This window comes from Manis javanica, chromosome X (assembly GCF_040802235.1).
Source record: "Manis javanica isolate MJ-LG chromosome X, MJ_LKY, whole genome shotgun sequence".
NCBI lineage: Eukaryota > Metazoa > Chordata > Mammalia > Pholidota > Manidae > Manis > Manis javanica.
In genome coordinates this window covers 74,303,362-74,321,245 of record NC_133174.1, presented here as the reverse complement: position 1 = coordinate 74,321,245, position 17,884 = coordinate 74,303,362, and the positions used below count along the sequence as shown (strand labels likewise).

The 17,884-nt window shown below is 35.8% G+C and overlaps 1 protein-coding gene across 2 annotated transcripts in view; it reads right to left on the bottom strand.

The window, feature by feature from the left end:
- The window catches only part of DACH2 (dachshund family transcription factor 2), a 722,046-nt gene that overhangs the window by 159,330 nt on the left and 544,832 nt on the right, over positions 1-17,884 (bottom strand). For both annotated transcript variants that reach the window (XR_012127367.1, XM_073227574.1), the window contains exon 6: positions 11,401-11,573. Coding sequence is in view for 1 of the 2 variants with exons in the window: in XM_073227574.1 (XP_073083675.1) it covers positions 11,401-11,573 (173 nt within the window). In the remaining variant the exon portion in view is untranslated. The remainder of the gene's footprint in view (positions 1-11,400; positions 11,574-17,884) is intronic.

Sequence of the window (17,884 nt, the reverse complement as noted above, 5' to 3'; positions counted from 1 at the left end):
TCAAACTGTTGGTAATTTGAAATCAGTCATGGTGGGAACATTTACAACACAGAAATTGGAAAATATAAATCAGGGTAGTCTATTTACATTTTTAATCAATTTACATTTTTAATCAATAACTATATAATCATTTATTCTGTTTATGGTTTTTCTCTCCCCATTAGATCATAAACTAATGGGGAGAGACAAACCCCATTCCCATAAATAGATACATAATAGGGACTCAATCAATGGAAAACAAAAAACATGGATGAACCCACAAACTTTTTAAACCAGATACTGGTAACTTCTTCTGACTTGATTAGTTGTTAAAAAATGTGTTTGCTAGCAAATGCCAAATTGGCTTATGTGAAATAAAATGAGGAGCTAACATGGCTTATAATTAGCCCAACTAGTTTTCTGATGTAGACTCAATCAAAAGAAATGTAAGTGTAGAAACAAACTGTATAAAAAGTGAGGTATATTTCACAGAAAAGAAATTGAAGTACATAAATATTAAAATATTTGCTCCCAGGATCTTTGACAGAAATGCTAAGTGCTAGGAATTAGATATGGTTTGCCTAGCTAGTAATTTATTAATTTGATATACTCTATCTTGTAGTCTTAATATTCAAAGCTCGTAATGCAAGACCAGCTTCCAAAGGAAATTGAGATCACAGTCTCATAATTATCAGTGACAAGGCAGAGGCTTCGGCTTAACACAAACTGTGCTAAAGAGCAGAAGGTGTTTAGAAGGATCCTGAAACCTTGTTTCAGTATCAAAATGTGTTGTTTTTTTAATTCCAGGGACTTTTCAAAAATGAATTGGAAAAATGGGCAAGGTTTACCTGAAAGTAAAGAAAGAAATATGTAAACAGTAAGAATACTTTAAACATATCAATAAGTTTGGTAGCTCTTTTTGTGAATTTTCATAAATTTTAATACAACTAAACAGTATTTTAACTTATTCTATAAGTATCCTAATCTCTTATTATGTATATTGAGTTTCTGATATAGATTTAGTTTTCTGAATTTGTGTTTTAAATTGCTGAAAGTAAAGATATAATGGGAAAAAAGCAGCTGACTTTAAATACAGATATGCTAGCATAGGTGACATTGTAATCACATTAGATTGTATATGTTATGGACTCAATGTCTCCCAAAATTCTTATGTTGAAATTCTAATCCTAATAGTATTTGGAAATTGGCCTTTTAGGAAGTAATTGAGTCCTGAAGGGGAAGCACTCAGAATGAGATTAGTGCCCTAATAAGAAGAGGCATGAGAGTGAGTTTGCTTCCTCATTCTCTTTACCATGTGAGGGCACATCAAGTAGGTAGCTGTCTATGTAAGCCAGGAAGGTTTAGTCTAACCAGGGTGGAATCAGTAGACACCTTGATATTGTACTTCCCAACCTCTGTAACTGTGAGAAATAAATTTCCCTTGTTTAAGCCATTCAGTCTATGGTAATGTGTAATAGCAGCCTGCCTAAGCAAAGACAATGTAATACACAAAAAAGAGGGTTTTGTGAATCAGGCCGTCGTGACTCCCTAATTCATAGTGGATTTGTCAGAAATAGTCATGAGATTTCGTTATAAACGTTAAATTCTCTGATCACTCAGAGTTTGGAACGACAATTTACCATACAATATAAAAGATCTGCTGGATGGGCGGAGCCAGGATGGCGGCGTGAGTAGAGCAGAGGAACTCTCCTCCCAAAACCACATAGAATTATGAAAATATAACAACACAGACAACTTCCTAAAATAGAGACCAGAGGACACAGGACAACATCCAGACCACATCCACACCTGCGAGAACCCAGCATCTCGCGAAGGGGGTAAGATACAAGCCCCATTCCGGCGGGACTCGAGCGCCCCTCACCCTGGCTCCTGGCGGGTGGAAAGAAACCGGAGCAGTTTTTTTCTTTTTTTCGGTGAGTGCTTATTGGAACCCTTAAAGGGACAGGGACCCCAATACTAGGAAACAGGGCAGCAAGACCGGTGAGCGGGTGATTGAGACTGGCGCCTGAGGACAAAGAAAATCGCGCATTTTTTCCTTTTGTTTTTTTTCCTCTTTTGTTGTTGCTGTTGTTGTTTTGGTTTGGAGAGTGCTTTTTGGAAGTCTTAAAGGGGCAGGACAGAACACTTAGCCCAGAGGCAGGGAATCTGCGGAACTCTGGGCACTCTAACCCCCTGGGCAACAGGGAGCACAGAGGCCCATTATGGAGATAAATAGCCTCCCGGCCGCTCCCCCTCCAACGGGGCTCCACCATTTTGGAGGAGCAGCCCCAGCCAGGCCACCCACACAGCAACAGCGGAGATAAACTTCATAGCAACCGGGCAGGTAGCAGAAGCCCTGTCTGTGCACAGCTGCCAAGCACAAGCCACTAGAGGTTGCTATTCTCCCAGGACAGGAAGGCCACAAACCAACAAGAAGGAAAGCTCTTCCAGCTGTCATTCGTACCAGCTCTGCAAACTATCTCTATCACCATGAAAAGGCAAAACTACAGGCAGACAAAGATCACAGAGACAACACCTGAGAAGGAGAGAGACCTAACCAGTCCTCCTGAAAAAGAATTCAAAATAAAAATCATAAATATGCTGACAGAGATGCAGAGAAAAATGCAAGAGCAATGGGATGAAGTCCGGAGGGAGATCACAGAAGTGAAACAATCCCTGGAAGGATTTATAAGCAGAATGGATAAGATGCAAGAGGCCATTGAAGGAATAGAAACCAGAGAACAGGAACATATAGAAGCTGACATAGAGAGAGATAAAAGGATCTCCAGGAACGAAACAACACTAAGAGAACTATGTGACCAATCCAAAAGGAATAATATTTGTATTATAGGGGTAACAGGAGAAGAAGAAAGAGGAAAAGGCATAGAAAGTCTCTTTGAAGAAATACTTGCTGAAAACTTCCTCAAACTGGGGGAGGAAATAATCGAAAAGACCACAGAAATACACAGAACCCCCAACAGAAAGGATCCAAGGAGGACAACACCAAGACACATAATAATTAAAATGGCAAGGATCAAGGACAAGGAAAGAGTTTTAAAGGCAGCTAGAGAGAAAAAGGTCACCTATAAAGGAAAACCCATCAGGTGAACATCAGACTTCTCGACAGAAACCCTACAGGCCAGAAGAGAATGGCATGATATATTTAATGCAATGAAACAGAAGGGCCTTGAACCAAGGATACTGTATCCAGCACGACTATCATTTAAAGATCATGGTGGTATTAAACAATTCCCAGACATGCAAAAGCTGAGGGAATTTGCTTCCCACAACCACATCTACAGGGCATCTTACAGGGACTGCTCTAGATGGGAGCACTCCTAAAAAGAGCACAGAACAAAACATGCAACATATGAAGAATGGAGGAGGAGGAGGAATAAGAAGGGAGAGAAGAAAAGAATCTCCAGACAGTGTATATAACAGCTCAATAAGCGAGCTAAGTTAGGAAGTAAGATACTAAAGAAGCTAACCTTGAACCTGTGGTAACCACGAATCTAAAGCCTGCAATGGCAATAAATACATATCTCTCAATAGTCACTCTAAATGTAAATGGAGTTAGTACACCAATCAAAAGACACAGAGTAATAGAATGGATAAAAAAGCAAGACGCATCTATATGCTGCTTACAAGAAACTCACCTCAAACCCAAAGACAGACACAGACTAAAAGTCAAAGGATGGAAAAACATATTTCAGGCAAACAACAGTGAGAAGAAAGTAGGGATTGCAGTACTAATATCAGACAAAATAGACTTCAAAACAAAGAAAGTAACAAGAGATAAAGAAGGACACTACATAATGATAAAGGGCTCAGTCCAACAAGAGGATATAACCACTCTAAATATATATGCACCCAACACAGCAGCACCAGCATTTGTGAAACAAATACTAACAGAACTAAAGAGGGAAATAGACTGCAATGCATTCATCTTAGGAGACCCCAACACACCACTCACCCAAAAGGATAGATCCACCGGGCAGAAAATAAGTAAGGACACTCAGGCATTGAACAACACACTAGAACAGATGGACCTAACAGACATCTATAGAACTCTACATCCAAAAGCAACAGGATATACATTCTTCTCAAGTGCACATGGAACATTCTCCAGAATAGACCACATACTAGCTCACAAAAAGAGCCTCAGTAAATTCCAAAATATTGAAATTCTACCAACCAATTTTTCAGACCCAAAAGGTATAAAACTAGAAATTAATTCTACAAAGAAAACAAAAAGGCTCACAAACACATGGAGGCTTAACAACATGCTTCTAAATAATCAATGGATCAATGAACAAATCAAAATAGAGATCAAAGAATATATAGAAACAAATGACAACAACAAAACAAAGCCCCAACTTCTGTGGGATGCAGCGAAAACAGTCTTATGAGGAAAGTATATAGCGATCCAGGCACACCTGAAGAAGGAAGAACAATCCCAAATGAATAGTCTAACATCACAACTATCGAAACTGGAAAAAGAAGAACAAATGAGGCCTAAAGTCAGCAGAAGGAGGGACATAATAAAGATCAGAGAAGAAATAAACAAAATTGAGAAGAAGAAAACAATAGCAAAAATCAATGAAACCAAGAGCGGGGAATTTGAGAAAATAAACAAAATAGGTAAGCCTCTAGCCAAACTTATTAAGAGAAAAAGAGAATCAACACAAATCAACATAATCAGAAATGAGAATGGAAAAATCACGACAGACCCCACAGAAATACAAAGAATTATTAAAGACTACTATGAAAACCTATATGCCAACAAGCTGGAAAACCTAGAAGAAATGGACAACTTCCTAGAAAAATACAACCTCCCAAGACTGACCAAGGAAGAAACACAAAAAGTTAAACAAACCAATTATGAGCAAAGAAATTGAAACGGTAATCAAAAAACTACCCAAGAACAAAACCCCGGGGCCAGAGGGATTTACCTCGGAATTTTATCAGACACACAGAGAAGACATAATACCCATTCTCCTTAAAGTGTTCCAAAAAATAGAAGAGGAGGGAATACTCCCAAACTCATTCTATGAAGCCAACATCACCCTAATACCAAAACCAGGCAAAGACCCCACCAAAAAAGAAAATTACAGACCAATATCCCTGATGAATGTAGATGCAAAAATACTCAATAAAATATTAGCAAACAGAATTCAACAGTATATCAAAAGGATCATACACCATGACCAAGTGGGATTCATCCCAGGGATGCAAGGATGGTACAACATTCGAAAATCCATCAACATCATCCACCACATCAACAAAAAGAAAGACAAAAACCACATGATCATCTCCATAGATGCTGAAAAAGCATTTGACAAAATTCAATGTCCATTCATGATAAAAACTCTCAGCAAAATGGGAATAGAGGACAAGGTCCTCAATATAATAAAGGCCATATATATGATAAACCCACAGCCAACATCATACTTAGCAGCGAGATGCTGAAAGCTTTTCGACTGAGATCGGCAACCAGACAGGGATGCCCACTCTCCCCACTGTTATTTAACATAGTCCTGGAGGTCCTAGCCACGGCAATCAGAAAAAACAAAGAAATACAAGGAATCCAGATTGGTAAAGAAGAAGTTAAACTGTCACTATTTGCAGATGATATGATACTGTATATAAAAAACCATAAAGACTCCACTCCAAAACTATTAGAACTGATATTGGAATACAGCAAAGTTGCAGGATACAAAATTAACACACAGAAATCTGTAGCTTTCCTATACACTAACAATGAACCAACAGAAAGAGAAATCAGGAAAACAATTCCATTCACAATTGCATCAAAAAGAATAAAATACCTAGGAATAAACCTAACCAAAGAAGTGAAATACTTATACACTGAAAACTACAAGTCATTCATAAGAGAAATTAAAGGGGACACTAACAAATGGAAACTCATCCCATGCTCATGGCAAGGAAGAATTAATATCGTCAAAATGGCCATCCTGCCTAAAGCAATATACAGATTTGATGCAATCCCTATCAAATTACCAGCAACATTCTTCAATGAATTGGAACAAATAATTCAAAAATTCATATGGAAACACCAAAGACCCCGAATAGCCAAAGCAATCCTGAGAAAGAAGAATAAAGTAGGGGGGTTCTCACTCCCCAACTTCAAGCTCTACTACAAAGCCATAGTAATCAAGACAAATTGGTACTGGCACAAGAACAGAGCCACAGACCAGTGGAACAGATTAGAAACTCCAGAAATTAACCCAAACATATATGGTCAACTAATATTTGACAATGGAGCCATGGACATACAATGGCAAAATGACAGTCTCTTCAACAGATGGTGCTGGCAAAACTGGACACCTACATGTAGGAGAAAGAAACTGGACCTTTGTCTAACCCCATATACAAAGGTAAACTCAAAATGGATCAAAGACCTGAATGTAAGTCATGAAACCATTAAACTCTTGGAAAAAAACATAGGCAAAAACCTCTTAGACATAAACATGAGTGACCTCTTCTTGAACATATCTCCCCGAGCAAGGAAAACAACAGCAAAAATGAGCAAGTGGGACTGCATTAAGCTGAAAGGATTCTGTACTGCGAAAGACACCATCAATAGAACAAAAAGGAACCCTACAGTATGGGAGGATATATTTGAAAATGACAGATCCGATAAAGGCTTTACGTCCAGAATATATAAAGAGCTCACATGCCTCAACAAACAAAAAACAAATTATTCAATTAAAAAATGGGCAGTGGAACTGAACAGACAGTTCTCTAAAAAAGAAATACAGATGGCCAACAGACACATGAAAAGAAGCTCCACATCGTTAATTATCATAGAAATGCAAATTAAAACTACAATGAGGTATCACCTCACACCAGTAAGGATAGCTGCCATCCAAAAGACAAACAACAATAAATGTTGGCGAGGCTGTGGAGAAAGGGGAACCCTCCTACACTGCTGGTGGGAATGTAAATTAGTTCAACCATTGTGGAAAGCAGTATGGAGGTTCATCAAAATGCTCAAAACAGACCTACCATTTGACCCAGGAATTCCACTCCTAGGAATTTACCCCAGGAACGCAGCAATCAAATTTGAGAAAGACAGATGCACCCCTATGTTTATTGCAGTGCTATATACAATAGCCAAGAATTGGAAGCAACCTAAATATCCATCGGTAGATGAATGGATAAAGAAGATGTGGTACATATACACAATGGAATACTACTCAGCCATAAGAAGAGGAAAAATCCTACCATTTGCAGCAACATGGGTGGAGCTGGAGAGTATTATGCTCAATGAAATAAGCCAAGCGGAGAAAGAGAAATACCAAATGATTTCACTCATCTGAGGAGTATAAGAACAAAGGAAAAACTGAAGGAACAAAACAGCAGTGGAATTACAGAACCCAAAAATGGACTAACAGGTACCAAAGGGAAAGGAACTGGGGAGGATGGGTGGGCAGGTGGGAGAAAAGGGGGAGAAGAAGAAGGGGGGTATTAAGATTAGCATGCATGGGGGGAGGGAGAAAGGGGAGGGAGGGCTGTACAACACAGATAGGACAAGTAGTGATTCTACATTTCGCTATGCTGATGGACAGTGACCGTAATGTGGTTTTTAGGGGGGATCTGATATAGGGGAGAGCATAGTAAACATAGTATTCTTCATGTAAGTGTAGATTAAAGATTAAAAAAATAAAAGAAAGAAAGAAAAGAGGGATTACTCCTTGATAGGATAAAACAATTGGTAAATCAAAGATTAACGCATGCTTTAAATATCCTTAATGTTGATCACTTAAAGGGTGTCAGATGATCAGCTATGGAGGTACTCTTTTCTGATAATATTCCTTTCTCTTAATAAAAAAAAAAAAAAGCAGTTCCTGTGTGCTGACCTCCAATGAGTTCTACACAGTGGTATAGAGGGCATGTCAAAGTGAGGGCAAAGGGTCTGTTTGTTTCTATGCAGAAGATCAAGGTCTAGCTTGGCTACCCAGAAAATGAACTAACATATGATATGAGGAGGAGCTTCCGCCATCAGCACTCTCTGGAGGACTCGTGCCGGGGTATGATAATCAAAAAGCCTCCACAGGGATCCGGGTGATGCTGCGGTTGTGGCTGCATCCACCTCACCGTTTCCTGGACTTGCCATTGGAATGAGGAGGGAGATGTCTAGGCTGGCATGTGCATACAGTGAAACAACGAATTTGACCGGATCTGTACTGTTGGAACTCAACCAGGAGTTGGGAGGGGTGCAAGTTGTAGCACTCCAAAATCTTATGACTATAGACTATCTACGGTTAAAAGAACATATGGGATGTGAACAGATCCCAGAAATGGGTTGCTTTAATTTGTCTGACTTCTCTCAGACTGTTGGAGTACAGTTGGACAATATCCATCATATCATAGACTAATTTTCATAAATGCCTAGGGTGCCTAAATGGTTTTCTTGGCTTCACTGGAGATGGCTGGTAATTATAGATTTGCTTTGTTTATGTCACCATATTCCTATTATGTTAATATGTGTGTGCAAGTTAGTTAGTAGTTTAAAACCTATACATACTTAAGGTACTCTACAAGAAGGTATGTCAAAGAAATAATCAATCCTCCCATGTTTTCTTCCATCTGCTACCTCTATAGCTTTTCTTCTTCCTTCCTAATTACAACCCTTAAATAGAATTCATGCCTCATATCGAATTTACCGAGTATCATAATTCCTCCAGGTGGTAAAGATACCTCGAGACAAGTGCTGGGCATAGAAGCCCCAGGGCATAAATCTGCAAAGAAGTAAAAAGCTAACCTTTTCAAACAATATGGCTTCTCTCTCACTTACCAACTTTACATTTCCCTGTATGGCCCCAGATGATGACTGGTTAGCCAGAGACGGGTAAGATTCCTCAAGGGAGGAACAACCTAAGACAGGCACAGTTGCAGGGGGGCCATCAGGTGAGAAATTGGGGAACAACAGAGGTGAGGCTTAGAACCTCACCCCCCCTGTTTTGAGAGAAATCTTCTACATCCGTGGATGTATTACTGCCCTTGTCTAGCTTGGATTAATACTTAGTCTATAGGCACAGACCTGATCATCTACATTTGCCCTCTTACAGCACTAAATTATGTTTTCTACCTTTATCTTGCATATACCTACCACTCCAGTATTTTATTAAAAATAATAATAATAAGAGAGAAATTTGGGATTCACATATAAATCAAGTATAAAAATCAAACAAATAAAAAAAGATGTTTTCTTCATTTCTCTATAATGCTCTGATGGAAATCTACTTCTATAGATTTCTAGAGAAATTTTAATGGAAATTCTAAAAAAATATGTTGTGTTCAACTAACTTTAACCAAAATAACTATATGAAAGTAGTTCCAATTCTTTTCAGCAAAAAATGGTTTCTGCATATTTGGCTGGACATAAATAAGTATGTAATCTAATGCCAACTTTTAAAAAGCAGCATCCAATTTTATGTTTGCAAAGGTTCTGACATTTTTTTTGAAATAGACAAATCAGCAATAAGCAAAAATATATTTACATTGCTTTAATAAGTTAACTATATTTGGGTTAAGGTGATCATTATCCTTTCCATTTATATCGCCATCACCACAAATAACCAAATGCTAGTCATGAGCCCTATCCCCAAGTGCCTTTCTACTTCAAATTCTTAAAAAAGTAACCAAAAGTCCCAAGCATTCAACTGAAATGTAGCTGATTGAGTCTAAGTAATGGTCATTAAGAGAACTAAACAAATATTGAAGAGCTATAAACATGCTTCTGCTGAAAGTATTTTTTCATCGTTTCAAAGAAACTGTGACAATTCCACTACTTTAATCCAAGTTTTGCTTCTTAATAGAGTTTCCTAATTTTGCATGGGGTCACATATATTTAGTAGCCACCCAGCATCAAAATCATAGGAAACATTCCATCTTTTAAATAATGTTCATGGGTGATTTTTTTCTCAAAGACATCTCTGATTCCTGATTATGCTCTAATCAAATATTCAAATGATGGAGCTCTGAATAAATAGAATAGACTAATTCACTGAGGGCCATAATCTTTATAGAGGAAGCATCCTTCTACTTGGCCATAAAAATATATATGGAGCTTAGTAAAATTTCATCAGCTTCCTTTCCTACAAAGGTTATGTTATAAATTTTCTTCATTATTTTAGAAGTCCTCAAAACTGGAAGCTAATTTAAATCCATCAAAAATGTCCTGAATCTCATGTTTCCAATGCCTCTTTCTCTCATCCCCCATGTGTATCTATTACAATCATATCAATATTGCAAAGCTCTGTTCAAATCCATCAACTATAATGCTTTTTATGATCCCTGCACCCTCTCTTCTCCAAACTAGGTTGGATTCCTCCCACCTCTAAATTCCTATAATAGTTGATGATTATCTACGCTATTCATCACAGTCTGTCTTATTAATGCAAGTTAAATGGGTACTTGTTGTTTGTCTCACTTTTAGTTTGTGAATCCTAGAAGTCAGGGGCGGTATCTTATTTATATATTTCCTATATTGCCCAATATGGCATGTATACATAAAGGGTATAATATTTGTTGAATAAATGAAGGAACAGAAGAACAAATCAGTGGGTTGCTCTAATTAACTATACTCTTTTGATCCTATATACCCTCATATTACTTCTTCACAAAAAGAAAAAACATATTAAAAAGCTTGGATCACATGATACTTGGAGAGAAGGCAGAGAGCCATGTGCCAAACTAATAGGAGACATGGGAGAGATTATAAAATATTATTTGTGTTTCATTATCCGATGGTCATTAAATTTTGAAAATAGTATGCTATTGATGGTGATATCATAAATTATCATAAATATTTAATGTTCAGTTTTTACCCTATATTTTACTTATACTATCTCCAGACAGCCAATGAAATAAGGGGATAGATTATTACTATGACTTTTGTTTTACAGTTGGGGTAACAAGTTCATGTAAGTTAAATTTCATATCCAAGGTCATTCATTTAAAGTGACAGAATCAGAACTGAAACTCAGGTCTTTATGACTACAAGTTCTGTATGGTGTACACTACCACAAACTACCTCTCAAACACCAAAAGATGCACAGCATTTACTGTTTCACCCCAGCAGTGGGAATGGTTTTTGCATACTCTTCTACTCTGTCATTAATCTGGCCACACTTCTCACACACTGTACTCATGACTGCAAGACATGAAGCTAGAATGAAAGGTGAGATCTGTGCTCATGGTATGGAAACAAACATCAGTGAAGAAAACCACACCTTAGCAGGCCTAGTCAGAAATCAAACTCATCAATACTGTATGCTAAGTAACTGAGTCAATGAACCATGTTTTTTCTGAAGATCCAGTGGTATTGCTAATATTTTACTAAAATTCACATGTAGTTAACACCCTTGTCCTCTTCTAAATTATGATTCTTACCTTTATAACAGAGGCTCCTGCTCTGGAGAGTGGACTGTGAATCTGGGCTGCAGCAGCCATGTTGGCAATAGTATTGAGATGGTTCATCTGATTCATTGCCATGGCAACTGATGCAGGAGGTAAGCTGACTGGAAGTAGGGGATGAGGCATCATCATAAATGGCAGATCCAGTCCTAAAAGCGACAGTGCATCTTAAATTATTATATTTGTTACATTATTTGGACAAAAGGAAATCATATCAAAATTGATGCTATGAAATTACAAAAAAAAGTATCTAAATTTATTTTGTTGCCTTTTTTAAAAATCAGGTTTTATTAAATTCTCATATTTCCTTGGGCAATTAATAGTACCTAGGATTTAATATATATTTTTAATGTTCCTCCACTTTTATTTATCAATATTCCTTATTTTGCTCTCTCTCCCAAAATATTTATAAGATGCAATCTTTTTTCACTCAGAAAACAAGTCTTTAAGCCAAACATCATTTTGTTTAACAAAAAGAAGTAACTTGCTTTTTAATCATTATAGTATATTGATGTGTTCATAATTTCTAGCTTAACACTTTCTTTAGGAGACATAATAGTGCTGCTGGTAAGACAGGATGTAGATTCTCTAGGCTTCAGAATTATTGAAGAAAATAAGAGTTGGAATATGTTCCACCCTTTTAATTAAAGATTCCTAAAATGAATGCTTATAGTTCTAATTTGAAGCTTTTGTCCATAGGGAAAAACTCCCCTATCAAAATATCAACCTGTTTTCCACTTTAATAGCAAATATAAATATCATTGAATAGCACTTAGCATTCTGTCTTCTTAAGCAAGTTAAAATAATTTTCACACATTTTAAATTTCCTAAAGAATTTCTCACAAGTATCATCCACATTATACTGTGGTAGCCACAGATATGTCTTCATGAAAAAGGTAACAAATTAAAATAGTTGTCTAGTTACCCCTTATTAGTTGGGATTTGTGAGGAAACACCTTTGAGCAGAGGCTAGGGAAAGTTACCCAACATTATGGATGCTAACATTACTATGATAACTAAACCATAGCACTTTACAATGCATTTTAAACTATTGCCTCAACAGTCATTTTACCTTCTTTTGGCCAGATGCCCAGAAACCAGCAATCTTTAACAGATGTTCTAAAATATCCTTGCCTATAATTTTCCTAAATCATTACAGATTATAGAAATTTTATGATGGGCAATGGTTATGCTGGTCCTACAATCTATCAACTACTAAAAACATCCCTTTTTCCTCTTTGCTTTCCTCATTTATTCTTGCTTCTCATATCACAATAGCAACAGAATGATGAATGTATAGGAAGTATATTCAGAGGCTCCCTAAATCTCACTCTTTAAAACAGCAGTAGCAGTTATGCAAACACATAATTTTAGGACAAAAAGGAGGCTAGCAGGAAAGAAATGCTATTAACTAATTTGGGGTATTTCTCCTGTGTTCAACAGTGATGGCTGGATTAAAAATCCACTAACAAAAAAGTTCAAAGGCACACAATGTATTAGAATGCACTTCCAGATATGACATGTCTTATACAACACTAAGGTGGTCATCTCAGCTAAAGAAACAACTAAAAAAAGAACACAACCGTCATCAATAGTTCTGAAAAAGAGAGGCACAAAATGTACTGTTATCAGTATTATACAAGGGTTTTTTAAAAAGCTAGAAACTTAAATTCTGTGTGGAAACCAAGAAAGGGACCATCCTCTCTACTTCCTCTGACTCCAAGTCCCCAGAGAATATCAATAAAATATTTCAAATTTTTCCTCTGTAACTTGCTTATGGCTCATTATATCTAATCCTATTTAGGAGTAATCTGTCAGACCAAACTTTTCAGTTATGAAACATTTTTCCTGTGATTTTTAAATTATTTGAGAAGCCTCAACACAGTGTAATCACTGAATTCAAAATGGCTTTCTGCCCTTCCTTTTAAACTCTAAATTTATTTTCAGTTAGCCTTCTAGAATTACTTAGATGTATATGCATGCATTTTTATGCTTTACCCATTATACAACTTGGCTATAATGATGGGATATTCCATAACATATTTTGAACTAATCACTGTTTATCTTTCCCTTAGAACCTTCACTTTATGCTTAACATAACAGCAACCATCAGTGACTTAAGCAGGTTTCTTTATAAGGTTCTCATTTACTGCAAACCCAAGATAATTATAGAGTTCAATTCTTCTTTGTGTACACAGTGCTTTAGTAGCAAACTGATCAAACTGCAGATGAAAAGTTGCCATCAGTGCCTCCCTTTACCGCTCAAATGCTTAAATCAGCCTTTGTTCAATTTACACTTCCCTTAACAGTGCAATTATCCTTCTTCATTCTCCAAAGATTTTCAGCATCATCCAGACACCATCTGGCCATATCAAGTCATATGAGTACTTACAGTCCAATTGACATGCAAACTAAATGCAAACTATGAACAGAATTTAACATCCCATTGACAGTTTTAAAATATAATTCATCAAACATTTCAAATAATCATGAAGGAATTAAAAAAATTACACTTTCAGATCATGACCTGCAATAGCTAACCGTCAACTGACTATAGTTCCCTAGACTATAAGCTAATATTTACATTACAGGCCAGTTTAACAGTGACCCCACATGAGCTGCACATGCAAAGCTTATGCAAATACTGAATTATGTAAGTCAACCTTTTCCCAAAGCTGAAAACATTGAATTAAGAGCCATCAATAGTACACAACAGACAAGCAATCTGGCTCATTTAGTCACATGCCAGAAATGTACAGAGGCTTTTAATAGTATGGTAATGAAGACAATTCTTTTAAAAAAAGTCACCAGAATGGGTGATCTCTTTCTTGTCAACCTCAAAGGCATCATGCAATCTACTAAAAGCATTATTTCTAACACATCTTGGTTGGAATTCTGGCAACTCCTGTAACTTTTATGCAAGAACATGGCAACACCTCTTCATAGCCATTAAAGGTACAAACTTGAGTAATACTATAATCCTCCTTTCTGAAATCCCACATTCATTCAATTTCCAAGTCATGTTGGCCACTGTAATATATTGTCATTTCTGCAATCAGGCACTACAGAATATAACATCTCATTACATTCCTCAATGTATGCCCTGCTCTAGCCCCACTGGACTATTTGCTGCTCTCTAGCTTTAATGCAAATTAGCCTTTATTTTTATTCATGCCTGTCTCTGGAATCTACCTAATTCTACTTAGTTTGAATTAATAGACTTTATTTTTAGAACAGTTTTAGGTTTAAAGGAAAAAATGAGCAAATTTACTTTTTCTTTACACAAGGAACTTCTATATACCTCCTCTCCACCAGCAGTTTCCCCTTATTAACATTTGTATTAGTGTGGTATATTGGCTACAAGTAATGAATCCATATTGATAAATTATTATTAACTAAAGTCCATAGTCTGCATTAGGGTTCATTCTTTGTTTTACACATTTTGTGGCTTTTCACAGATACACAGCATCGTGCATCTACCTACCATTACAGGATCACACAGAAGAGTTTCAATGTCCTCAAAGTCCCCTGTGCTCCACTTATTCATCCCTTCTCTTTTTCCTTTGGTTTTTACTGTATATAGATTTTTCTTTTCCTGAATGACATATGGGTGGAATCATACACTATTTAGTCTCTTCAGACTGGCTTTATTTTCCTTAGCAATATGCACTTAAGATTCATCCATGTCTTACACAGTTTTCATAGCTTGTTGTTTCTGTTTTTTATTGCTAACTACTCTTCCCTGGTATGGATGTACCATGGTTTGTGTAATCATTCACCTACTGAAGGTCATCTTGATCTCTTCCAACTTTTAGCAATTATGAATAAATTTCATAAAAACAATTGTATGTATATGTATATGTGGACATAAGTTTCAGCTCATATGGATAAATAGGAAAGATTCTTTAGCTTTATGAGAAAATGCTGAAATATTTCCCAGTGTGGCTATACCATTTTGCATTCCCACCAGCAATGAATGGGAATTCTTCTTGCTCCACATCCTTACCAACAATTGATGTTGATGGGTTTGGATTTTAGACACTCCCATAGGTATGTAGGGGTATTTCATTGATGTCTTACTCTGAAATTCTCTAATGACATGACCTATAATGTTGAGTATGTTTTCATATGCTTTTTTCCCATCTGTGCATCTTATTTGATGAGGGGTCTATACAGGTCTTTGGCCCATTTTTAATTGGGTTGTTTACTTCTTATTGTTTACTTTGAAGAGTTGTTTGTAAATTTTCTATCAGTCCTTTATCGGGTATGTGTTTTGCAAAATTTTCTTCCACTTTGTAGCTTGTCTTGTCATTTTCTTAACAGTATATTTCACAGAAGTTTAAATTTTTAATTTTTAATGTTTAAGTCCAATTTCTCCATTTTTCTTCTTTTAAAGATCATGTGTTTAGTGTTATATCTCAAAATTCATTGCTAAACCTAAGGTCACCTAGACATTCTCTGATGTTATCTTCTAATACTTTTAGCACTTTGAAATTTACATCAAGGTCCATGATCCAGATTGCACTGATTTTTGTGAAGAATGTAAAGTCTGTGTCTAGATTCTTTTTTTTTTTTTTGCATGTGGATACCTACTTGTTTGAGCATGACTTGTTGAAAGATTGAAATTCCTCCATTTAATTGCCTTTGTGCTTTCATCAAGGACCAGTTGACTAGGTTTGTATGGATATATTTCTGGGATCTCTACTTGATTGTAATGATTTTTTGCCAACGTTGTACTATTGGTAACTATAGCCTTTAATAAATCTTGAAGTAGGATAGGATCGGTCTACTGATTTTTTTGTTATCTCCAATGTCATATTGAACATTCTGGGCCTTTTGCTTTCCATATAAACTTTAGAATTAGTTTGTTGATAATCACAAAATAACTTCGTTGGATTTTTACTAAGAGTGTACTGAATGCATAGGTCAGGGTAGGAATAACTGACATCTTAATGATATTGAGTATTCCTATACATGAACATAGAGTATTTCTCCATTTATTTAACTAGTATTTGATTTCTTTTATCAGGTTTTATAGTATTCCTCCTAAAGATCTTATACATATTTCGTCAAGGTTTATATTTAAGTATTTCATTTTTTTGTTGCTAATGTAAGAAGCATTGTGTTTTTAATCTCAAATTGCAATTGTTCATTGCTCATATACAGGAAAACAATTAACTTTTATATGCAAACATGCTATAATCCCTTATTAGTACCAGGAGGTTTTTTGTCAATTTCTTTGGATCCTTTAACATAGACAATTATGTCATCTTTGAATTAAGACAATTTATTCTGTCACAATCTATATACCTGTTATTTCCTTTTCTTGTCATATTATTTAGCTAGAACTTCCAGTGCAATGTTGAATAGGAATGGTAAGAAAAGGCATACTTCCTATTCCTGACTTTAAGGAAAAAACACATAGTTTCTCACCATTAAGTATATGTTAGATGTGTGGTTTTCTGTAGATTTTTTTTTATCTAGTTAAGGAATTTCCCCTCTATTTTTCTGAGAGTTTTTATTATGAGTGGTTATTATATTCTGTTACATCATTTTTCTGTATCTATTGTTAGCATCATATGATATTTCTTTTTAGCTTACTGATGTGACAGATTACATTAAATGATTTTCAGATGTTGAAACAAATTCACATAGCTAGAATAAATCTTACTTTGTATAGGTATATATTAGGTGTATAATTTTTTATATATTGTTGGATACAATTTGTTAATATTTTGTTGAGGATTTTTGCATGCATGTTCATGAGAGCTAGTGGTCTATAGATTCCCTTGTAATGTCTTTGGTTTTGATAATTGTTAAGTGCTGGCATCACAGAATAAGTATTAGGAAGTTTTCCCAATGCTTTTATTTTCTGGAAATGACTGTAGCAAGCTGGTATAATTTCTTCCTTAAATGTGTGGTAGCATTTACCTGGGAAGCCATATGGATCTGGTAATTCCTATTTTATTGATTCAATTTCCTTAATAGATAGAGGCCTATTCAGATTATCAGTTTCTTATGAGTATTGATAGATTACATTTTTTCAAGGAATTAGTCCATTTCATCCAGGTTATCAAATCTGTGGTCAAAAAGTTGTCTAAAATATTCCTTTATTATCTTTTTAATATCTATGATATATTTTCTTTCATTTCTGATATTAGTAATATATATCTTCTCCCTTTTTCTTAGCCTGGATAGTGCTTTATCAATTTTATTGGTCATTTCAAAGAATCAGCTGTTGGTTTCATTGATTTTCTCTACTGATTTCCTATTTTCAAATACATTGATTTATGCACTAATTTTTATTAGTCTTTTTTCTTCTGCTTTAGATTTAATTCATTTGTCTCTTTGCAGTTCCCTAAAATGGAAGCTTAGGTTGCTGATTTTATCTCTTTCCTTTTAGCATATTTATTTAATGCTATAAATTTCTAAGAGCTGCTTCTGCTATATCCCACAAATT